Source organism: Bombyx mori, chromosome 27 (assembly GCF_030269925.1).
Source record: "Bombyx mori chromosome 27, ASM3026992v2".
Lineage (NCBI taxonomy): Eukaryota > Metazoa > Arthropoda > Insecta > Lepidoptera > Bombycidae > Bombyx > Bombyx mori.
Window position 1 is genome coordinate 3603456 of NC_085133.1, and position 25318 is coordinate 3628773.

Here is a 25318-nt window from a genome sequence, read left to right on the forward strand (position 1 = left end):
GATCGGAATCGCGACCCGCTGAGAAGATCCGGCGAGAAACTCAGCGAGCTGATTCATGGGTTAGGTTGCACGGCGAACTCTTTGTCGAGTTCGACGAGTACGGTTACCGAGGTCCCTAAGCCTGCTCCTAGAGCTGAAGGCGTCTAGTGCAAAGGTTATTGGATCTGATGGATCCGTAAGGACGTGTCTAGGGCGTCGACGGTGACTGGCTCCTGCATGATCAGGATTCGGGGAGTAGTCAGCGGCGGCTACGATAAGGCGATTATCATGACGCATAGCCTTATCGAAGTACCGTTCCGACGCTGACTTCATGTATTTCTGTATAGATTCGAGGCCCAGGTCGTCGTGTAGGTCAACGTTCCTCACGAACCACGGAGCTCCGACGGCTAACCTGCAAAAGCGGGATTGTAGAGATTGAAGGGTGTCTATGTGTGTGCGGGCCGCGTGAGCGAACACCACACTCGCGTAAGTCATGACGGGCCTTATGCAAGTTTTGTAAAGTGTCACCTTGTTCCGAAGGGACATTTTACTCCGCTTACAGATCATGGGGTAGAGTCTACCGAGAATAAACGCGGCACGGTCACGGACTGATTTTATATGCGGGCGGAATGTCATCGATGCATCCAGGGTAACGCCTAGGTACTTGACCTTCCTGGCCCAGGGTATGGATTGACTAAAGAGAGTAATCGGGGGTGTGAGATTCCTCCTCCTAATACGGGAGGAAATCCGTGTGGAGCTTCCCCTCTGAAATAGCACCGCAGTACTTTTCGCTGGGTTGATGTCTATGCGCCATTTTCGGAACCACTGTCCTAGGGCTAGGGCTGCGCTCTGAAGCTTCTTCGCGATTAGGGACTTGTTTCTACTGGAATAGTAAACAGTCGTGTCGTCGGCGAATAAAGCTAAATGGGTCGGCGGCGACCGGGGAATATCGTTAACGAATAAGCTAAATAGGAGGGGTGAAAGGACAGAGCCTTGCGGGACTCCAGCTGTGAGAGGTCGTGGGGAGGAGCGGGTTCCCTCGACTCCATATCGAAAAGAGCGGTTCGACAAGAAGTCCCGTATGATGAGCACGAGACTATCCGGCACACCCATGTTGAATAGTTTGAAAATCAAACCGTTGTGCCAGACTTTGTCGAACGCTTTTGCGACGTCGAAGAAGAGAGCTCCCGTGTATAACGGTTTTGGTCGATTAAGCCCCACAAGAATGTGCTCCGTGAGGCGGTGCACCTGTTGAACGCATGAGTGATTTGTACGGAATCCGAATTGTTCATCGATGAGAATGCCCTTGGATGAGACGAAGTCTCTGAGGCGTTTGTAGAGCAGACGCTCATACAGTTTGCCTAGAGACATGAGGAGGCTAATCGGGCGGTAGCTCGTCGGATGATTTTTTGGTTTACCGGGTTTATGTATGCCGATAACGTCCGCTTCTTTCCACACCGCGGGAAAGATGCAGTTCGCCATAGCGGCATTGAAAATAGATGCCAACATCACGATGAGTTGGACGGGTAGAAGTTTAATAACGCGGTTGGATATACCGTCGGAACCGGGATTTATGAGTTAAAATAGCGTCAACACATGCTTTTAGTGGATCAAAATATTAATGGTTTTTTGTATTGTTAGTTTTCTTTGTAAAATTTTAATAGTAAGTATAAAAAAAAAGAAATAACCACTGTTTGAAAATAAAAAGGATCTATAAGAATAATTTTTGTTATAGCGACAGGAAAACGCATGGTTGAAGACTTTAAATTGGGTGGCGGCGGTGCTTACGTTGTTACAATTACAATTGGCTCCCGTGATCACTTAATACTAAGTGATCCGTGAGATCGTCCACCTAACTAAGCAATAAAAAAACTTAAGAAACACTAGCGTTTATTTTAGAGCCGAACGGTTTCTGGGTATATTAGTGATGAGCAAAATTTACTATGGTCTTGCTTTGTTGATCACTATGAACTAAGTTTAATTGCATATACAAACACATTACAGTATTGAATCATGTTTTAATAAACCTGTTTCAATTGCAACTTGGATTTATTATCTATACTTTGTTTGTTTGTTTGTTTCTGTTGTGTTAGCGTGTATGGGGACAAGTGATACTCAAGACGGCCAGTGACACACTAACATTTATTTCAAACATAACATATCCTCCCTTAACAATTCAAGACGTATAGGTAACAATAAACTAAACTAAACTAAAATAAAAACATAATAACTAAACAATTATATCCTATAACAATTTTAGTAAAACTGTCTATAATTAACTTTAGGACGGTTACGTTTAGGAAACCTGGACTCCCTAATAATTTGAGGCTCCAAGCTCGCCTCCTCAGCCTCGAAGAACAGATCTCCCTCTTCAGACTCTTCAGACTGTGCGGGTCGACGCACTCCTCGCGTGACAGTCACGTGGCTCGGTTCCGGCGACTCCCGATTCGGCTGATAGTCACATGCACTAGAGAGCGCTGTACGGCGGCTCTCCTCACTCGCACTCTCTCCGTCGTGTGTGTGAAGTTCGATGCCGCTTCTATCTTCACAAGGCGACGACATCGACTCCGGCGCCGGACTAGCAGCGGTTGGAGCAATCGAACTGCTCAAGTCAAAATCCCAGGGTTGAGTGGCACCATGCTTAGTTTTGCACGAAAAGAGCTGCTCAGAGTGCCTCTTCAACTGTATTGAAGATTTAAAGTCTTTTACAATGTATACGTTTTTACCGATTCTCTTTACTATCACACCTTTATACCACGTATATTTATTATTACCAAGATATTTTTTGTACATAATTACTTGACCTTGCACGAAATTTCTAACTTCCCCTCCTTTCGTTTTACTTTGCGTACACTGTTTAGATGCAACATAATCAGTTAATGAAGCAGATGAAGGTGACGGCGGCGACCGCGGGTTCATTAAATCTAAACGAGATCTTAATTTGCGACCAAACACTAACTGTGCCGGAGACATTCCTGTTGTCGAGTGAATTGAGTTTCTATAATCGAAAACGTATTTGTATAGTCGCAGTTTATTTTCCCTAGCATTTGTACTACTCAACAAACAAGTTTTGATTCCCTTTTTTGCAATTTTTACATAAGCTTCGGCTTGTCTGTTGCTTGCCGGATGGTATGCTGGCGAAGTTATGTGAGATATACCGTTTAGTGTACAAAAACTAAGAAACTCCTGAGAACAAAAATTAGTACCGTTATCCGTAACTACCGTATGAGGTAGTCCGTATCTGGACATGTACTCATACATTCTTTCAATGACTGCACTAGTAGTTGTGGAAGCCATCTCGTAGACCTCAAGCCACTTGGAGTACGCGTCTACTAGGACGAGGTACATCCGACCATTCAGCGGACCTAGAAAGTCTAGGTGTACACGGTAAAAGGGTTGCGGGGGGTATTCCCACGGGCACACCGGAGTGCGCGGCGGAGTCGGTCGTAGCTGCATACACACCTCACATGAGCTAATCATATTCTGTAGGGCGTCGTCTAAGCCTGGAAACCAACATCGAGATCGAGCTTCAGCCTTTGTTTTAACTATGCCCATATGTGAGGTATGTAACTCTGTTAAAACGCGGTGACGCAAACTCCCTGGTATCACCACTTTATGACCCCTCATAACGCAACCATTTTCAACGGACAGTTGCAATCTACATAAGTAATAAGGCTTAATTTCTGCACTAATAATTTTTTTAGGCCACCCGTTTTCAATATACTTAATGACTTCACGTAATATGCTATCATTGCAAGTTGCGTTACGTAATTCAGTCACCGAAATCGGGAGTGCGCCTTGCACTACGAAGCAAACATAGGAGGCGCTGTCGAACACATCGACATCGACCGCTCCCGCTCCGCACCTGGTCCCCCCGCCTCGACCACCGCACGCGCCCGCGCCGACCGGTAGACTCGCACGAGACAGATAGTCCGCACTATTATCTGCACTCTTCACGTACTCGATTACATAATTATAACCACTTAGAAAAATTGCATATCTTTGAAGTCTGTTTGCCGAGACTTCTGGGATGCCTCGTTGTGGGCCAAATATCGAGAGAAGCGGTTTGTGGTCCGTCCTTAGTATAAATGGATTTGACCTGCCGTACAAATATTGATGAAATCGACGAACACCGAATATAATCGCAGTTGCTTCCTTTTGGATTTGTGAGTACCTTTTCTCGGCGTCGTTAAGCGTGCGCGAAGCGAAAGAGATAGGTTTTTCTTGGCCATCGGAACTCACCTGTGATAGGATAGCACCCAATCCATTGGGTGACGCGTCTACAGTTAGAATTATAGTTGCATTATGATTAAAATGGGCCAATACATTATCGGATGCTAACAATTTCTTGATTTCATTAAACGCCTTATTATGTAACTTAGACCAACGCCACTTTGTTTCTTTTTTTAAAAGTTCGTACAATGGCCCGAGAATACAAGATGCATTCGGTACAAAATTTCTATAATAATTAACTAAGCCTAAGGCCTTTAATATTGCTTCCACTTTATCGGGTGATTTCCTTAGCCCCTCTTTATTAATGGTAGACCCTAAATAATTAATCTCATCTTGGAAGAACTGACATTTAGACTTCTGTAAAACAAATCCTGCGTCTTGCAACCGTTGTAGGACCTGATGCAGTCTCTCAAGATGTTCAGAGTCATTGCGACCCGTTATAAGCACATCGTCCAATAAACACAGCGTGCCGTCCAGGCCCGCTAGCACTGTATCCATAGCTCGCTGGAAAATTGATGGCCCACTAGCTAACCCGAACACCAAACGCGTATACGCGAAGATCCCTTTATGTGTATTGATACAAGTTAATTTTTGGGATTCTTCATCCAGACAAAACTGTCCGTAGGCCATAGACAAATCTAATTTAGTAAATTTCTGGCCTCCGTATAGTTTAGAAAACAACTCGTTTACGGTAGGCAACGGATACTGTTCTACAACTAACTGCTTGTTTATAGTAACAGAGTAGTCCGCGCAGATACGGACCGAACCGTCACGTTTCAGTACCGGGACTATTGGTGACGCGTAGTCGGAATGTTCGACTGGTCGGAGTACTCCCAGTCCCACCAAACGGTTTATCTCTTTTTCTACTTTTTCACGCAGAGCAAATGCGACCGGCCGTGGTTTAAAAAATATAGGATGAGCACTTTCTTTTAATCTCAAATTAACTTTATATTTGTTAAATTGACCTAGCTTGTCCGAGAACACAGCGGGATATTGTTCCTGAATTAATTTCAACGTGTCTCGGGTAGTGGCACATTTATATACGGGCGTTAGCTGCAGTTGAAATTGCGCGATGAAGTCGCGGCCCAGTAAAGGCGGTCCACCGTCGCGCACCACGTACACGTCGAGCTGGCGCGCGCGACCCCGCCACTCCACTAACAACTGAGCGCGACCGGCGCAACCTAACACGTCACCCGAGTAACTTAATAACTTCTTATTTGTGCTTAATAAGGGAATGTTTTTAAAATGTTCGTTATATGTATCTACGGACATAACGGTAACAGCTGACCCACTATCAATCTCAAAGTTCATTCTGATACCATTGACACACACGGCTTCGATTAATGGTTCACCTCGCAAAGATCGAATGTTATAAATTTTACCGTCGTCATCGTCACCTTCATCGTTCTCCTCCGTTACAACATAATTGACTCTTTTGCACATTCTACGCAAATGCCCTTTTTCGTTGCACTTCCTACAAGTGTAACTCGCAAAACGACACTCCGCGGCTTTGTGATTCGAATAACCACACACGGAACACTTCACTTTTGCACTTTGAGGTACACTAGTCGGAGAACGTTTGCCTATTTTGTACAGCTCTGTAACGACAGCCTCGGTAGCAGCGCTTGCAGCAGCAGCCGCGCGGGCGCTGCGCAAGCTCTCGGTCAGCTCCACAGCCCTGGCGAAGGTCAGCCCGGCCAGCTCCTGCACGTACATTTTTTCTTTTTCCACGCCCGGCAGCATACCCATAATGAATCGATCTCTTAATGCCTCTTCTACATTGCTGAAGTCACATTGAGCAGTGAGACCTCGTAACCTCGCAGCCCACTGTGATGGTGTCTCCTGGGGTAGTTGTGTGGCGGCATAAAAACGATGACGCTCGCCAAAACCCACTGATTTTGGAGTGAAATGGTTGTCCAAAGCACTAACTATATCTTCGTATGGTACTTCTTGAACTTCTTTAGGCAACACGAGATCAGCTGCCAGTTTGTAGGTAGATTCGCTGAGTGTGCTAAGCAATATGGCCCGTCTTTTGACTCCTGCTGGATCTTTCACCACGTTAATATCGTTCGCGATGAACCACTGTGTGAGTCTGCATCTCCAAGTCTTCCAAGTTTGCGTATTATGGTCGAAATTACTTAAATTTCCGAAAGACATTTTTTATATTTTTTTTAGTGTGGGTACCTCGTCGCCAATGTTGTGTTAGCGTGTATGGGGACAAGTGATACTCAAGACGGCCAGTGACACACTAACATTTATTTCAAACATAACAGTTTCGAATAGGCTCCGAAACTACTGGACCGATTTGAAAAATTCTTTTTCCATTAGAAGCCGACATTGTCCCTGATGAACATAGGCTACTTTATTTATTTATTTTTTATTTATTTTTTTTGGTTTCATGTGTGTTTTAATGTTTCCGAATTGAAGCGAGGGCGGGTCGCTAGTAATAATATAAAACTAGAGGTCCCGCAGTAGTCGAAATTCGACTATAATTAATTCGAATTTTAAGTTTGTACACTATTATAGTATTTTATACTTCTATAATCACAAATTTCGCCAAGACTACACTATAAAAAAGTATCAATAAAGTCAAACAATATTTAATCTATTCTCAATTTGACAACAGACGTCAAGAAAAAAAGTTTGACAATAAATAGTATGCATGCGTGTGTGCGTGAAATACATGGTATGTAGTGTGTGTAATGTTTTCTTTATTGATTTAATGTATCTTTTATGCATTATTTTTAAAAAATATTAGCATTGTGTACTTCTTCTCTATATTCTCTATAAGTGTGGAAAGTTTCATAGTCCTCCGTCCGCGCAATTTTCGTAAAAAGGGATACAAAGTTTTTGCTTCACGTATTAATCTAACATAAAATTAGTACATATTATAGTATTTGACATTATGTCATCGATTTTAAGACTGGCGTATAACATTTGTAGTGAAACGCTATCACTACCATAATTCCTACCCAACCTCTACTAAAGCGCACTGTCGTTCGAAAATAATACAACTAAATCGTTTAGTACGTAATACATCTCTAGTTACGTTTGAAGATGCAATCGATTTGTGGCAATTCAAAACGCAATGAATTGACGTGTGATGAAACTGTGGAGAAAGTCAAAACTCTTTTAGTAAAGCGGATTAGGCGACGATGCTTGTCGAGAGGGGAGCCACGCGGCGAGCGAATAGGACAGCGATATATCTTTTCCACAAAGATTTGAAATGTAGAAGGGTTTTATTGAAATAGTGACCTAATTAAGGGTCAGCAAAAAATAGTTCACGTCTAATTTTGAACACCTCTGCCTATTTGACCGTATGTGTATGTTTAGGATTTAAAACTTTTTAATATTACTTTTTTTTCCTTTTATATATTATTATGTAGATAGTCTCCTGTGAGCACGCTTTCGTTACGTTACAGGTTTCTAAACGATGGAAATAAAACGAGAATAGTAAACTAGACATTATAAGTTATCTCCTTTCATTTTTTAATTTATGTCTTCTACTCGTGCAAAGCAAAGTACGAAAATTCTCAGGGCAGAAAAGTTTTATTGATGAAGCTGTAAGCTGATTTTGGTTAGAGAAAATTACGTTTTTACTGAAGAAAGCAAAAAATGCTGATCACATCCAAAAAATATTCTGCGCAATTTTAAAATAAATTAAAAGAGTAGATATTTAAGTAAAAGAAACATTCAGATTTAAAAAAATGGTATGTAATTCATACACTGTAGAAGTGGAACCTTCAGAAATATTCTGTCTCTTTCTCTCTAGTCCATAAATGTCTCTGCGAGTATCATTTTCGTTTTATCAAGGCTTAAATCATAATTAAAGGGTTTTCATTTCATATTTCAAAGTAGCGCTTTCAGACAAAAAAATAATGTAGGCAATAAGAACTAATAGTGAAGTGAACGTCACATCTGCGCGATAACGACCACACCCAGCGGTAGCGAGAGCGAGTGCCGCAGCGGACGCACGCGCGGGGCGGGGGCGACTTGCCTCGTCAGTCCCGCGCCGTTCGTCGCTGACAGCACCCGCTACCCGCTCACAATGAAAACTAAACCCAAAGGCGCCCGTGCCAAAAACATGGATAAGCTCATTGAAGCCGTCCAAGCTAGGGAGTGCCTTTGGGATAAGAGTTACAGAGGCCACAGGAACCGATTCAAGTTGGAACGCTACTGGAATGAGGTGGCGGCTGAGGTGGGCACGTCAAGTGAGTAGCGATTTTACTTAACCGCTTGCTTCTCGCTCGGCTCAATGAAGTTCAACAGCCTTGGGTCGGAGCGCGCGCTGTTTGTAATTTTTTAATTTATATCCAACCACGGATAGACATACTATAATTTATACATACATACATACATAATTTAAATATGCAACAAAAGTAAAAAATGCATTTATCTTAAACTAGCGACCCGTCCTCGCTTCGCTTCGGAAACATTAAAACACACATGAAACCAAAAAAATAAAATAAAATAAAAATTAAAAAAAGTAACCTATGTTCATCAGGGCCAATGTCGGCTTCTAATGGAAAAATAATTTTTCAAATCGGTCCAGTAGTTTCGGAGCCTATTCGAAACAAACAAACAAACAAATCTTTCCTCTTTATAATATATTTATCTTAAACTAGTGGTCCCGCAGTAGTCGAAATTCGACTTTAATCAATTGAAATTTTATGTTTTAACATTGTTATGGTTCTATTGTCAAATACTATTAAAGTTATATAATAGAATCACAGATTTCGCCAAAACTACACTATACATAAATAATAATAAAGATAAACAATATTCATCTATTCTCAATTTTACCACAGACTTTAAACGTTAATAAAAGTTTGACAATTGACAATAAACAAAGAGTATATGTGTGTCAAATACATGATGATAGTGTGTGTAATGTTTTCTTTATTGTTTTAATGTGTCTTTTATGCATTATTTAAAAAAAATATTAGCATTGTGCACTTCTTTTCTATATTCTCTATATTGTGAAATTTCGTACTCCTCCGTCCGCGCAATTTTCATAAAAAGGGATACAAAGTTTTTCCTTCACGTATTAATATATAGATGTCAGTTTACTAATGCAAGAATTCAAAATTAATTCGTAATTAAAACAAAAACCACATTTAATTTTGTGAACGCATTATAATTTTTTTTGTGTTAAAAACTGCGTACTTGGTGACACAAAGTAAACAATACGTACCCAAATGTTGCTTAGAGCCTGGAGGGTTAACTTAATACCGAGATATAGGAACGGTAATTCAATGCTGAGTACATAAATTACAGTCTTACGGATATTTTGTAACCTACCTATATTTACACTGTATTGTATTTTTCATTGATATTCAGTTTCAAATGCTAAAGAAAGAGACAAAACACGCTCAAGTGTCTTTTGTCTCTTTTGTTATTTTTGTATTCCGTATTTTTTGATTATTTTTAAAAGAGATTGTTAACGAGACATTGTTAACGCTACTGTCTTTACCTACTGAATTTTTCGCCGGATTTTCACAGTGCGTCGCGATTCGGGTCCGGTGGTGGATTCAGCGAATCACTACTTTTTTATGTTTGAGAACTTCGATCAACAGTTACTATTGTTGATCGAAGTTTGAGAACCACTGCTCTTGTTGAGGCTAGTGATAGCACACTCTTAGGTTGAGCTCGTGATCTCGCCTACGTGCTGTAGCGTGGCTAGCATAGCCCTTTAGGCTACCAGGGAATAGCTATTGTCTCGGTGTTGTATTGCTGTATGTTGTTACGTAATATTTTACTATTTAGGTAAAGGAAAAATGAGTGCACAATTAGAATACAATTGATTCTCCAAATGTACATTACATACAAATGTAAATTGCTTTCAATTGTTATCAGTTAACGACTAAACATCAACTGGTCATCTATTAAAACCCAAAAGGCCCATTTCTACAAACGTGTATTTCAACAATAATTGATTTCAACAAACTATTTGGATTACAAGTGTTAATTTGATTGGAGAGAGAATGCTCTCTCTTCCTTTCCTACAAAGAGACCATGTTGGTGTAAAAATTACATTGCGCTTTTCAATTGATCGCATATCTGGTTTAATTTGTAAATCATACACCAAAAATTGAGTCTTTATTTACAATATTAATTATATTGTTTGTTTTATTAATTTTTCAATATACTGTGTTTTTTTTTATTGCTTATATGGGTGAACGAACTCACAGCCCACCTGGTGTAACTGGTAACTGGAGCCCATACACCTCTACAACGTAAATGCGCCACCCACCTTGAATTGTAAGGTCTCAAGTATAGTTACAACGGCTGCCCCATCCTTCAAACCGAAACGCATTAGTCCTTCACGGCAGAAATAGGCAAGGTGGTGGTACCTACCCGCGCGAACTCACTAGAGGTCCTACCACCAGTAAATATATTAAATATACCTAATATTTAATACCTATAAAGCAGCCTTTCTCAAAGTGGGCGATAACGCCCCCTTGTGAGCGCTGCCAGCCTAAAGGGGGGCGGTAAGAGACCCAGAAAAAAAAGGGGGTGTTGTGTAGAGGCTTGGTAAGCGATTTGTAATTTCATTTAGGAGGACTCTTAGACACCGACTGAGTTCTCGGTATAGTAGTTTTTAAGTAGGTTAAAAAAAGGGGGGCGCTAAATAATAATTTATTCTCAAAGTGGGTAGTAGACAAAATAAGTTTGGGAGCCGCTGCTATAAAGTATTAAAGTGTTCTCGTACTTGTAGTACAATCAAACTATGCAACACATAGCTTTAATGCTAATTGCTAATCTGGCGCTCGACGTGTTATCCGAAATTGAAAAACTGATCCATGACAATATTATCTATCGCATCATAACCCTAATTCCAGGTTTGAACTGTCGCAAGCGCTGGAAGAATCTCAAAGACCAATGCCGGAAAGAAATGAAGAAGGGACCCGGGGAATCGGAGTGGCCGCATTTTCAGAAACTGAAATTTATTCACCACCAATTCCTGGCTGAAGAGGAGGAGGGCGATGAAGATACCGCCGACGAGGTGTTCAATTCTCTTGACGAGTCCATGAAGAGACCGAAACTAGGATACACGATGAGAAAGAAATTACTGATGAATAAGAGAAGAACGATAGACGTGGACATGAACAAGCTGATTGAGTTGGTCCAGGCCAGAGAAATAATATGGAACAGGCAGTTAAAGGGACACCATAATTGGTATAAGCTGGATGAGTGCTGGAAGGAGGTTTCACAGCAGCTGGAAGTGACGCGTGAGTTCTTATTGTATTTCTATTAAATATTGAGAATAACTTAGAACCGATTAGGTTTTTTGAAGTTATACTTCTTTAGGCGCGTTATGAAAAATTTATGAGTGAAATTTTACGATGCCCACAAGTGCTCTAATACAATTGAGGTTAACTATCCGTATAGTAATATAAATGACAAAATTATTATTTAATATAATTTATACTAAATATTTTTAAATTATTAACGTTAAATATTTATTATTAATTATTTAATATTTAAAAAAAAGAAATAAATTTAATAAAAATAAAGTATAACTTCTTACGCGCGTACATAAGTACTCGCACCCTTTTTTTAATATCAAAAAGCATGATTTAAATGTGTAATCCAAATACGTTGTTTGTTAAAAATTCCAGGTGATGAAGCTAGATTAAAGTGGAAATACCTTCGAGATCAGGCCAGGAAGGAAGTCCGAAAACAAGACTCAGAGTGGGAATTCCTCCCGAAACTTCAATTCTTGACCAACCAGTTCAATGACTATGAAGGCAACGAGATCCCCGAAGATCATTTCAATGACTCCCACGATTATGAGCCCGATCCAGGGACCAGTTACTACAACATTGAACCACCACCGGAGACAGCTCCTGATGTGAGCGTCAAGGAAGATGATTTCGATGAATTTGACACGAAGCCTGTAATAATGGAGGCGGATTTCTACGATGATGACGACGAAGCCCAGAAAAGTACAACAGGAGGAGAGCCACGCGAACCAGCCAAAGATGAGGATATAGGATTTTTCAATAGCTTATTACCGCACGTCAAAAAACTAGGACCAGCAAAAAAGTTAATGCTGAGAATGAAGATTCAAGAACTAGTCTATAATACTGTTTACAATGAACCATAAGCTTTTATGGATGATTTAGAAGAATTCAAATTTGATCCATGAGCTATGATTGTAATTTGTTTAGGTCGAGAGAGTTTGGGTAAATTCGGTGGAAATGTCGAGACAAGAAACTTATGGCTGACTTTGGAAATCTTGTTTTTATTATAAGTAGAATATTCGTTGTACCACTTTTAATACTTTTTTAACTAAACCTGTACTTTATACACAAGTATTAGAAGCTTCAGCAGATCACTTTCACTAAAATTACTAAAGAAGCTTCAATACGAAAGACATATTTCTATATTCTTGATATGTTGTTAATATTATTCATGACATTTGTTCATGAGTAAGTACCTTTATGAGATTTAATTTGATATCCTTTGAACAATTAAGATTTCTTGGTTCTGTCTTGTATACGTGTATTTTTGGTACCGAAGGCACAAGATAAATAGTTCCTTAAGTGGTTGAATTTAAAGTCAGTTTTTTTTAAATAAGACAATCTTTTATTTTCATACAACACTGTTCATCCAATAACCGAAATTCGTCCATAATCACTGACACGACAAGGTATATTTTATGTATTACATTCATTCAACCGGCAGGCAGTAGCTTGACTCTGTCCCTGGCATTGCTGACGTCCATGAGCGACGGTAACCACTCACCATCAGGTGGGCCGTATGCTCGTCTGCCTGCTCGGGCAATAAAAAAAAAGAAAATTCTGATATTTAAAAAAAAGCTGTCAATTTCCTAAATATAAAAAATAAAAACCGTTATTCATTGATAACAATTTTAGAATAAAAAGTCTACAAATACCTACCATGTTTTTTTAAAATTTAATTTCAACAAATCCTCGCTCAAGTAAATTGATGTCTATAAACTTTCATTCGACTTAATGATAAGTTTAAAATGGGTTGTGGCCACCGTTCGCCTTTTCTGTATTAGAAATTTCTAGCGGTTTCGAGAAATTGCTTCACAGTTATGATTCCAGTTACTAGAAAAACTATTAAGGTATTTTTTCTTGGTGGTTTCTGAATTCTTCTATTTGGTGTTCAATCGGTCAACCACTTTCACATCAGCGCCTTCTAAGCACTGGATCCACCACTAAGCCATGTCCCTGCGACCAGTTAGTACCACCCAAATACTAAATGAAAGTAATACTAATATATAAATCTATAGTGGTTTTTACGGATGTTCCGTTATAACTACTGAACCATGCATCCGATTGACTTGAAACTTGGTATCCATGTAGAAGATACATGTACTTAATGGATAGGCTAATATTTATATGAGTGTTGGACTCCCTACATCAGTTGCGGGGGCGTTAATGAGAATATTTGGGGCCCAGCGAAGCGGACAGCTATTATGTACATATATCCTGATGACGACTCGTCTATGTAACAACTATTTGTCGAAAGTATTAAAAATATGTAACCTCTATATGATTTAGGTATGTCATAAATCTTAAAAGAGGTTATAATATTTAAAACTTAAGTTAAAATTACAATTTGCGTAATTACTGGTGTTAGGACCTCTTGTGAGTCCGCGCGGGTAGGTACCACCACCCTGCCTATTTCTGCCGTGAAGCAGTAATGCGTTTCGGTTTGAAGTGTGGGGCAGCCGTTGTAACTATACTTGAGACCTTAGAACTTATATCTCAAGGTGGGTGGCGCATTTACGTTGTAGATGTCTATGGGCTCCAGTAACCACTTAACACCAGGTGGGCTGTGAGCTCGTCCACCCATATAAGCAATAAAAAATATTATATAAATAAAAATTAATAATAAGTTATACAGGTGACATTGATGGTATTTTGAATTTTGAAACATGAGAAGAAACATTAGAAATATTGAAACATATTGAATATTTTAAGATACGAAACATAACAACTGGTGAAGCAATAGCTTCAAATGTTGTTTCTCTTTATAGAGCAACTCAGATTGTGTTATAGTTTTACTGGGCTAAACTTTATTTTAATATGAATAAAATAATATAATACATTATAAAACAACATTTACAGCTATTGCTTCACCAGTTCTTACGTTTCATATCTTACAAATATCCAAAATGCTTCAATATTTCATTCAGAGCTAATGATTAGTGGAGGTGAAGTAGGTTGGGAATTATGTTTACAATCTTATACCTTTAAACGAGCAATTCTTGTATATTAATATATATGTATATGATCTGAATCTCGGTAACGGCTCCAACGATTTTGATAAAATTTAGTATACAGGGGATTTCAGGGGCGATAAATCCATCTAGCTACGATTTATTTTCAGAAAATGTTGCTCTATTCGTGTTTTCAATAATCAACTCCTCCCGACATCTATTGGCGAATAATAATACTATTTTTCTTAATTGAGGGCAACTAACCGCTTTAAAGACATAACAAGATGGCGTTATCAAAAATCGTCTAGTATTCGATTAATCAAGACAACTTCAGTATTGGGACGCGAATGATTAGTTGCCCGTTAAAGTTATATCTTCTAGCAGATTCGTAGTTACATATATAGGACATATTTTACGTGATTTAAGTAGCCGAACGTGACCTAGTTACTGTTTTGAGTGTTGCACACCACACGACGTCTTGTTATTGAGAGTTTCTGTTTGTTTACAAAACTTGGTGTGTCAGGACTTGTGATGTTATTGTGGTACGTACGCCATGAGTTGCTTCGTACTGTTTATTCGATTTACACAATTTTAGTGTTGAATGATGTCGAACTGGAATGCGTCATTGCTTCGTATTGAATACACGAGTTGTAGATTTGTAGTTGTTTTTTTTTTCTACCTAAGCTGAGAGCCTTGAGAGGCTATATCAGCGTAACCTTAACTAATAGGTGAGCTCACGGGGCTCAAACCTGACGACGTTGCTAACACGAACCCTAGCAAGAGCCGTGCTTCGCAGAATCTACCACCGGATCGGAAACGCGACCCACTCAGATGTTCCGGCGAGAAACTCAGTGGGCTGTGTCTGAGGGTTAATTTACTCGTCGAGCCCTTCGTCGCAAGCGACGGGTTCGACGAGAACGATGATTGGAGTAGTTGGAAATTACCGATTTTTTACGCAGTCATGCTTAACCGCAAAGGCGGTTACTTAAAGAAGTAGGGTAGCAGTAGCTAACAAAGAACAGAAGATATTTGACAGATCCCTGAATAGCGCAAACAACGTCTTGGAGCAGTCCGTGTACCGAACAATTTCGTAATTTCTTTTCCCCCAAAAATAGTATTATTAACAAGACGAAGCGGACTCTAAACTCATCCATCTAGTCCAGAAATTACAATCCTCCGTGCGTCGTATTCCTCAGTTCTGAGGGTCGTGACCTTTACTGAGCAATTTTGTTAGGACTATGTTCCTCCATTCACTCCTGTCCTCCGCGCAGTGGATAGCGACATTGATGCTGGAGTCCAAAGTCGTCTTAATCTGATTGGATCAGCGCATGGGACCCCTAGGCCTCTTTCCTTCCACTTTGCCGGTGATGAGAAGTCTTTCGAGATTGTCACCCTTTTTCCTCGCAACGTGACCGAAAATCTCTAAAATCCTATGTAGGAGACGCCTAGTTCTTCCAGGATTGATGCGTTTGTCCAATGTGCCGTCCAGGGAAAAAAATTACAACAAGCCAATTCATTGATTACAACAATAGTCCACAAACGTATACGTAGCGGTTTGGCTGTGATCTTAGACATGTTAATTCATCTTTAAATCTAATTTCTCTTGTAATAGGGAATGCTGTGTATAAGGTAAACGACCTCTTCACCATTAGATACTTTTTAAATTATATACAGAAAAATATATATATTTTTTAATTCTTCATAAAAAATAAAATAAAAGACAGTTAATACATTACTGCCATCTACAGGGGCAATGAGAAACTAATAACAAGCCATCTAGTAGCCAACGCCCGTAAACAGAATGTGTAAAAGAGAAACGACATAGCTCGCTTTCTCCGTCACTCCAAGGTCGAGTGGGTCACGAGACGCTCTGTCTGTTTTCTCACTCTCGCTCGTCCTAAATTTTATCTTTTCTCTCTAGCCGTAACGAATTTGTCGCCAGTTAAATTTTACTTTAAACGCGTCTAATTAAAAAATATGTTTTTCGAAGGACCTCTATTATGCACAAATCTATTAGAATAAAGCGCGTTCTTCCCTTGGCAAACGAAGATGGTCGATGAGAAACAAATGTTTTCGGTATGCTAGCTTATTTAATACAAATCTATGTTTGTAATCTGAATACGTTGGTTGAGAGTGACAGGTGATGTAAAACGGAGTGATGTTCTATTAGTTCGCGAGATACGTTTAATGTGTTGTTAGGTATCTTAGCGATAGATTTAAGAGGCATAGAACGTTTCCATTGACTAACGATGACTGACACGAGACATACACTTATGGGTTCGAATAGAATTCTGCGGTCGAGTGTGTAATTTACTTGCACGCCACCTCTAGTATATTAATTGTACTGTGCCGAAAAGTTCTCTTATTTTCGCGAACACTATAAAAAGAGTCGAGCTTTGTCTGAATTCATTTCTCAATGGGTCGCGTTTCCGATCCGGTGGTAGATTCTGCGAAGCACGGCTCGTGCTAGGGTTCGTGTTAGCAACATCGTCAGGTTTGAGCACCGTGAGCTCACCTACTATTAAGGTTACGCTGATATGGTCTCTCTAGACGATCAGTTTGGGTAGGATAAAAAAAATTAATTCAATTTCTTTTTACTTTGTAATGAAAATACAGAAAATAAAATGTGATATACTGGTGGTAGGACCTCTTGTGAGTCCGCACGGGTAGGTACCACCACCCTGCCTATTTCTGCCGTGAAGCAGTAATGCGTTTCGGTTTGAAGGGTGGGGCAGCCGTTGTAACTATAATTGAGACCTTAGAGAACTTATATCTCAAGGTGGGTGGCGCATTTACGTTGTAGATGTCTATGGGCTCCAGTAACCACTTAACACCAGGTGGGCTGTGAGCTCGTCCACTCATCTAAGCAATAAAAAAAGGGATATTTTGTAAAAATTTTTCATATTTGAATAATCTAATTTTTATTGTAAATATTTATAATAATGTAACTGCATAACCACTAAACTAGTAAACTGTAACCAAAAACTTATTAATTAAAACAAGCACTAAAATACGAAATAGTTCCTCCCTAGGGAGATATAAACCAAGGAGGGTTGACAGGCACCAAGCCGGTCATAAAATGCTACCCTACGCAGCACGATAAGAGGACATGTTGTGCCGACCCTTATAATGTGGGATAAGGGCCAAAAAAAAAGGTCTGATTTCAATTCCTATTCGGGCTCTATACTTTTGTCAGAGATATCGGGCATTGGGACACAGGATAAACTTATTTTGGTTTCGAATCATTATCACGTTGTATTTGTATTTTCTATAGCGTATGTGGCGTTTAAGAACGCACATTTATATGATGCGTAAGCCGGAACGCACGAGAGGTAGGAAAAAGAATATAGTCTGTGACACGGGACCCTTTTTACCGCCGAAAATTTAAAACGTAAAAATAATTTATAATGTGTTTAATAACTAACGTAATATAATTATTTAGAATTGTTTATGCCGCTACAACAATAAAATTTATATTGTTTCAACTGTGGTGTTAATTACATAAAACACGACTTTACGGCGAAATAAAGAAGGGACTCTATATGTTTGAATTCGGAATGTCAAAGGTGTCAACGAGCGACGTCCGCTATGACGCCTTACCCCTTTCCATTTCCAGCCGTCATGGGCGACACATCTGTTTATTTCTTATAGTCATTAATTTTAAATTCTTTATTTTGTCACTTATAGATAAATAAAATCATACTAATAATACAGTCCACTCTTATTCACAACGCAACATATGGTCCTTCTCCCGTGAAACAATCGGATCGACGACCTGCGGAAAATACAATTTGAAAACCGACGCTTAACCGCCATCTTAAAATCGTCGGCGCTTCATCGGCTGGACAAAATTTAGCTATTCAACAAAGATTGCTGAAGATATCGTCAACAAGCAAGTTCAACATTCAATACAATTTGGAAGCCTTGGACATCACAGGAACCAATTCTGATGATACATTCAAGCAGATTGCACCATCCACTGTGAGTCCGTTCCAATCATCTCATACATTCCCTTCATAATTTTTTTAATTCTAATATAAATCTTGAAAATTTTCATTCTATTGCAATTATTACTTCATATTAATGTGTTTTTATCAAAAAAGTGCATAATTTATTCGAACGTTTTGAACACGTTGCTATTTCGTCATACATTTATAACTACAGTCAATTTTTATATTCATCTCTAAAAAATAAATAAATAAAAACGATTTCAAAACTACAGCATTAATACAAACGTATTGTATTTTTATAAAATTTGCAAATAATACATTATTATATTTTATAACATTTGAAATTCTATTTCGATTCAATTTTTTTAAATTTGTCATCTGTCATCTTATAATTTTCATTTCTTGTCCACATAATCTTATTGGCTTACATAAAAAATGGCAGACATGAAAAGTCTAATTAAAAAACGAGCTTCAATTAAAGCAAAACTAACACAATTTTCATCATATATCAACATTTCTAAATCGTGCCAAAAACTAAGTGAGAGTCAAGTGATAGAAATCGAATATCGACTTCAAAAATTCGAGTCATTATATGAGAAATATGATGCATTACAGAACGATTTGGAGTCTGTAGTGGATGATCCCAACGAGCAATATGCGGAGCGTGAGGAATTTGAGAAGCAATATTACAGCTTAGTAGCTTCTTCACGTCAGCTGATCAGTGCAGCGCGCAAGCCTCTACAGGGTGAAGCAGTCTCCGAGGTGGGCTCTTGTGGTGCACATACACACAAACACAACTCAATAAGATTGCCTAAAATAGACCTTCCAAAATTCAATGGTGCTTATCATGATTGGCTGGAATTTAGAGACACTTTTATTTCAATTATTCATATAAACAACAACATTGATAACATTAATAAGTTACACTACCTGCGTGCTTCTTTGAAGGGAAGTGCAGCACTTGTAATTAATAATTTAGATTTTACATCTACCAACTATGATATTGCCTGGAAGTTACTCTGTGACAGGTATGACAATAACCGTCTGCTGGTCAATAACCATGTTCAAATGCTTTTCAATGTAGTACCAATTAATAAGGAAGCAAGCAAAGCATTGCGTTACATCATTGATATTACGAATAAGAATCTTAGGGCTTTATCAACATTAGGTCAACCGGTTCAACACTGGGACACTCTCATTATTCATTTAATGACGAGTAAATTAGACCAAGTCACAAACCGTCAGTGGGAAGAGTATAGAAACTCATTATGTGATTCACCTACATTCTCTACATTCATCACATTTCTTAATAATAGAGCTGACTTATTGGAAACGATTGAACAGACAAAGTTGGTAAAATTACAGAGCGATTTATCGAAAAACAGTAACATTAAAACAAAAAGTTTAATTGTTTCTGAAAACAAATTAAAACCAATTTCATGTCCTATGTGTAAGCAGTCACATTTCTTATTCCTTTGTCCAGAATTTAGAGAATTATCAGTTCAGACACGTTTGGAAAAAGTTCAACAGTTTGGAGTATGTAGCAATTGTCTTAGAGTAGGTCACAATTCAAAAATTTGTAGGTTAGGTCCTTGTAAATATTGTACTGTTAAACATAATACCTTGTTGCATGTTCATAATGAACCTAATTCAAATAGTGCAACCATTGCTCTCTCAGCGGAACATTCAACTGAAAATAATAAGTTATTGTCAAATTGTAACAATACAACCAGTCTTGCTTTCTCAGCTAAGCACACTACTGATAGTCGTCTAACATTACTGTCGACGGCCCTTGTTCAAGTGGATGATTTCAAGGGAAATCAGTACACCGCACGAGTGTTGTTGGATAATGGAAGTACAGCAAACTTCATATCCAAAGACTTAGTCAAAAAGCTAAATTTATCCACTTATAAAATAAAATCAAAAGTAATGGGCATTAATGCAAAAATATCAAACTGCGACGAAGCATGTGAAATTTCATTTACATCAAAAAATCAAGTATTTAGAGCTAGCATACAATGTTTTGTACTACCTAAAATATCATTATATATACCTCAAGTTTACATAAATACAAAGGCTATTCCTATACCTTCGGACATCCGTCTAGCCGACCCCAACTTCAATACTCCGTCTTCCATAGACATTCTTCTTGGAGCTGAAGTCTTTTGGGACGTCATAGGCGCGGATCGTATCCACATGGGTAGGAATTTGCCCATGTTATGTGATTCGAAATTAGGATGGTTAATTTCTGGGTCAATACCTCAGAATAGTCACCCACAACAAACATGTATGTTAATCAATAGCATACATGAAGATTTAACTCGATTCTGGGAGTTAGATTCTATTGCTACAAAACATACATTAACAGCAGATGAAAGAGCTTGTGAACAAATATTTATCAATACTACATCCCGTAACAAAAACGGACGTTTTGTAGTCAACATTCCTTTAAAGGAAACGCCTAGTGTACTAGGTGATTCTTATACATTAGCTAAACGTCGATTTTTTTCCTTAGAAAATCGTTTAAGCAGAAACGAAAACTTCAAACAACAATATGTAGAATTCATGAAAGATTACATTAAATTAGGACACATGTCAGAAAATACCAATTTCAAGCAATCTCAACTGTCGAACTCCTCTTATTTTTTACCACATCATGGTGTAATACGAGAATCAAGCACTACTACGAAATTAAGAGTAGTTTTTGACGGTTCCGCTAAGACATCATCAGGTAAATCATTTAATGACATCCAAATAGTAGGGCCCATTCTTCAAAATGATTTACTGTCAATTTTGCTTAGATTTAGACAACACAAATATGTAGTATGTGCAGATATAGAAAAGATGTATCGTCAAATACTCGTTAATGATTCACACTGTAATTATCAACAGATAATTTGGAGAGAACATCCTACACAGGCTCTCAAAACATACACATTAAATACAGTTACTTATGGAATGTCTTCATCACCATATCTAGCTACTAGATGTCTCATGCAGTTAGCTCAGGAGCATCCTGATCCATCTATTCAGTATACTATAGCAAATGACTTTTACATGGATGATTACATATCAGGAAATGCTACTATTGATACAACAATTAGTCAATGTCAAAGTGTAATTTCTGCTTTTCAAGCTGCTCAATTCAACCTTAGGAAATGGAAATCAAATTCAACAGAAATTACACAAGCTTTATTAAGTAATCATAATCCATCTGACATCATTAACCTAAGTGAGAATGAGTTATCAAAAACGTTAGGTTTAAATTGGCATTGTACTGCTGATGTATTTTCTTTCAACATTAATTTATACCCCATTGTTAAGGTGACCAAACGTCATATTTTGTCAACAATTTCTCAGATCTTTGATCCTATTGGTCTCGTGGTACCATGTATTGTGAAAGCAAAGATCATAATGCAACAATTGTGGATCGCAAAATGTTCTTGGGATGACCCAGTCCCAACAGACATCCATGATCTCTGGACTGAATTTCAAACAACATTACCTCTTTTAAACAGTTTAGAGATTCCCCGATGGATAACTTGTGATTTACCAGTCAAATTACAATTGCATGTCTTCTCAGATGCATCAGAGAAAGCATATGGTACATGCATCTATGTTCGTTCCATCACTTCTACGGGTGATGTGCATGTTCATCTTTTAACTGCTAAAAGCAAGATAGCCCCGATAAAGGCTACCACTATCCCACGGTTAGAACTATGCGCAGCTCTGTTAGGATCTCGCTTACATAAAAAAGTATGTCAATCCCTTACATTAAATTTTCAAAAATCTATCTTTTGGTGTGACTCAACTATTGTTTTGGGTTGGCTATCCTCGGCACCAAATTTACTAAAACCATTTGTTAGGCATCGTATTTCTGAAATACAAGATAGTGCAGGTGGATCATGGAGATATGTTCCGTCTTCAGAAAATCCCGCAGATCTCGTCTCACGAGGATTGAGTGCTGACAGAATCAATAAGTTCTCACTATGGTGGTCAGGGCCTCAATTCTTGTTAAATTGTGAAGAGAATTGGCCAACATTTCCTCAAATATCTCACGAGGATTGAGTGCTGACAGAATCAATAAGTTCTCACTATGGTGGTCAGGGCCTCAATTCTTGTTAAATTGTGAAGAGAATTGGCCAACATTTCCTCAAATATCTTCAAATTTACCAGATATAGTTTGTTCCAATCAAGTGGTCATAACTGAAAACACACATTGTTTAGCAAAAATTACAGAAAAATGTTCCTCTTTCTGTAAATTACAACGTATAGTGGCATATGTTATTAAGTTTATAAATAAATGTCAAAAGAAACCTACTAAGCAGAGTTCTGAATTAGAGCAATCATTGAACAAATTATTAAAATTTAGTCAGCAAGAAACATTCTTTGAAGAATACAATTTACTAAGTACAGGCAAAACATTACCTGTAAAAAATACACTATTAAAACTATCACCATTTCTTGACTCAAACAAATTGATAAGAGTAGGAGGCAGGCTCAACAACTCATTTTATGACTATAATGTTAAACATCCTATTCTTTTATCAAGTTCACATAAAATAACTCATCTCATTTTCAACATGTTTCATATAACATTAAAGCATGCAGGCCCTTTGCTTTTGTTAGCTAGCATTCGTCATCACTACTGGCCCATTGGCGGTAGAAATTTAGCAAAAAAAACATGTCATCAGTGCATAAAATGCTGTCGAATAAAGGCAAATACACTTCAACCTGTGATGGGTAATCTTCCAGAACAACGTTTACATCTTGAATTTCCATTCTTAGACACTGGAATTGACTATGCCGGGCCAATCATGATAGCTGACCGAAAAGGCAGGGGATGCAAACTTGTAAAATCATTTATATGTGTATGTGTGTGTCTCGCTACGAGAGCTGTTCATCTTGAACTTGTTTCAGACATGACAAAAGAAGCATTTCTAGCTGCTCTTAGCCGTTTTATTGCTCGGAGGGGAAAACCACGCAACATTTTCTCAGACAACGGCACAACCTTTGTAGGAGCCTTTAACGAGTTGGCTCGATTTCTGTCACAAGATTTAGAACTTAGGAATTTCGATTCAAGTATTAAATTTTCATTTATCCCTGCTTATACTCCGCATTTCGGAGGTATTTGGGAGTCTGCAGTAAAATCAACAAAATATCATTTAAAGCGCACATTAGGTCTAACAAATTTAACTTTTGAAGAAATGGCAACATGTTTAACACAAATAGAAGCAATTCTAAATTCAAGACCTTTAACTCCTCTATCGGATGACCCATCCGATCTCACTCCATTAACCCCAGCTCATTTCCTTATCGGACGATCAGTGATATTTGCGCCACATCCTCAAGTACCAGATAGTACCAATATCACTAGTCTGCAGAGGTTTCGCAGAATAGAATATCTCAAGCAACACTTTTGGAAAAGATTCTCTCAAGAATATATCTCGTGGTTGCAACAAAAATCTAAATGGTGTAAAACATCTGCAGAGCCTTTGAAAGTGGGTGATCTAGTCATCGTAAAGGAACCATCATCATCTCCGCTACTGTGGCCACTTGGACGCATACTTCAGCTGTACAGTGGTAGTGACGATATTGGAAGAGTTGCAGACATCTACACACGACGAGGTGTCATTCGCCGCGCTTTCAACACTATCTGCCCACTTCCCATCAATTATTGAAGACACTTCAACCGGGGAGTATGTTTGAATTCGGAATGTCAAAGGTGTCAACGAGCGACGTCCGCTATGACGCCTTACCCCTTTCCATTTCCAGCCGTCATGGGCGACACATCTGTTTATTTCTTATAGTCATTAATTTTAAATTCTTTATTTTGTCACTTATAGATAAATAAAATCATACTAATAATACAGTCCACTCTTATTCACAACGCAACACTATATGAACTCCCTCACGTATTAATGATCTTATTGAATTTTCTTTTATAGAAACCTGGCAGTAACAAACAATAAAAAAAGAACGTAACAAAACAAAAAAATCTAATCTTTCCTCTTCATGGTTCACTATTTTGGCGATAATTACTACACATAATAGATAGATCTTCGATTCTGTCGCAGACTTTTTTGTAGGACTATGTAAAATAAATATTTCCATTTTATATTATACTAGCGACCCGCCCTCGCTTCGCTTCGGAAACATTAAAACACACATGAAACCAAAAAAAAATAATTAAAAAAGTAGCCTATGTTCATCAGGGACAATGTCGGCTTCTAATGGAAAAAGAATTTATCAAATCGGTCCAGTAGTTTCGGAGCCTATTCGAAACAAACAAACAAACAAATCTTTCCTCTTTATAATATTAGTATAGATAGTATAGATAGCTGAGTCCCGCGATGTTACCCGCCGTTATTGTCGTACCGCGGGTGAAGTAGTGGGGCGAAACTGGTTAAAAAAAAGTACTCTACGACTAGCCTAAGTTACTTCTTATATCATATCAGCTACCTATCAGTGAAAGTCTCGTCAAAATCGGTCCAGCTGTTCCAAAGATTAGCTGGAACAAACAGACATACAGGCATACAAAAAAATGTAAAAAATGTTCTTTTGGTGTATGTGCATGACACTCCTATTTTATTTATATGTATAGAATACATATTCTCGTCCGAAACAAAAAACTCGTCCGCGTATAAACAATGGGAACGGTAAACGTTTCACGTGCGAACACGTAAAACGGTAACCGTTGTCTTAACGGGCCCGTTAATCGGCCTGTTTCCGCGCGTGTGGGAGTACCAGAACGGATTAATGAATTTCGATGAAGCGTTACGATTTGCTGTGATCCTTGGAATGATACGATGTCGATGTTTCTAGAAACACAACAATGATTTGCCTTCGTTATACAGGCCAGGGTTGCGTCTACAATTTTGAGCCCCTTAATATCTATATATTAATACGTGAAGCAAAAACTTTGTATCCCTTTTTACGAAAACTGCGCGGACGGAGG

At 38.5% G+C, this 25318-nt stretch overlaps 5 protein-coding genes across 5 annotated transcripts in view; 3 read left to right on the forward strand and 2 right to left on the reverse strand.

Annotated features, from left to right (window-relative positions):
• LOC101742721 (uncharacterized) overlaps positions 1 to 25318 on the reverse strand; it is a 76832-nt gene that overhangs the window by 19438 nt on the left and 32076 nt on the right. The window lies entirely within an intron of this gene.
• On the reverse strand, positions 2236 to 7251 carry LOC134201564 (uncharacterized protein K02A2.6-like). Its single transcript, XM_062676681.1, has 4 exons — positions 7243 to 7251; positions 4222 to 6318; positions 3202 to 3429; positions 2236 to 2661 (listed from the first exon to the last, which is right to left on the reverse strand). The coding sequence occupies exons 1-4, from the start codon at positions 7249 to 7251 to the stop codon at positions 2236 to 2238; spliced, it is 2760 nt and encodes a 919-aa protein (XP_062532665.1).
• LOC134201530 (uncharacterized) lies at positions 8158 to 13113 on the forward strand. The gene is made up of 3 exons (XM_062676464.1): positions 8158 to 8423; positions 11055 to 11444; positions 11835 to 13113. The coding sequence occupies exons 1-3, from the start codon at positions 8261 to 8263 to the stop codon at positions 12320 to 12322; spliced, it is 1041 nt and encodes a 346-aa protein (XP_062532448.1). The 5' UTR covers positions 8158 to 8260; the 3' UTR covers positions 12323 to 13113.
• On the forward strand, positions 17958 to 24230 carry LOC119630672 (uncharacterized). The gene is made up of 2 exons (XM_062676400.1): positions 17958 to 18391; positions 18976 to 24230. The coding sequence occupies exon 2, from the start codon at positions 19429 to 19431 to the stop codon at positions 22426 to 22428; it is 3000 nt and encodes a 999-aa protein (XP_062532384.1). The 5' UTR covers positions 17958 to 18391; positions 18976 to 19428; the 3' UTR covers positions 22429 to 24230.
• LOC119630673 (uncharacterized) lies at positions 22944 to 24230 on the forward strand. Its single transcript, XM_038020789.2, has one exon. The coding sequence runs from the start codon at positions 22944 to 22946 to the stop codon at positions 24039 to 24041; it is 1098 nt and encodes a 365-aa protein (XP_037876717.1). The 3' UTR covers positions 24042 to 24230.

Bases quoted from the DNA above. Each gene is read 5' to 3' on its own strand.
- LOC134201564 (XM_062676681.1), bottom strand. The intron at 3,430-4,221 runs GTGAGTTCCGAT...GTGTGTATGCAG, and splicing joins TGGGTGCTATCCTATCACAG to CTACGACCGACTCCGCCGCG. The intron at 2,662-3,201 runs GTAGTTACGGAT...TCTTCAATACAG, and splicing joins GATACGGACTACCTCATACG to TTGAAGAGGCACTCTGAGCA.
- LOC134201530 (XM_062676464.1), top strand. From the start codon at position 8,261: ATGAAAACTAAACCCAAAGGCGCCCGTGCCAAAAACATGGATAAGCTC. The intron at 8,424-11,054 runs GTGAGTAGCGAT...CCCTAATTCCAG, and splicing joins GGCTGAGGTGGGCACGTCAA to GTTTGAACTGTCGCAAGCGC. The intron at 11,445-11,834 runs GTGAGTTCTTAT...TAAAAATTCCAG, and splicing joins ACAGCAGCTGGAAGTGACGC to GTGATGAAGCTAGATTAAAG.
- LOC119630672 (XM_062676400.1), top strand. From the start codon at position 19,429: ATGCTTTTCAATGTAGTACCAATTAATAAGGAAGCAAGCAAAGCATTG.
- LOC119630673 (XM_038020789.2), top strand. From the start codon at position 22,944: ATGTTTCATATAACATTAAAGCATGCAGGCCCTTTGCTTTTGTTAGCT.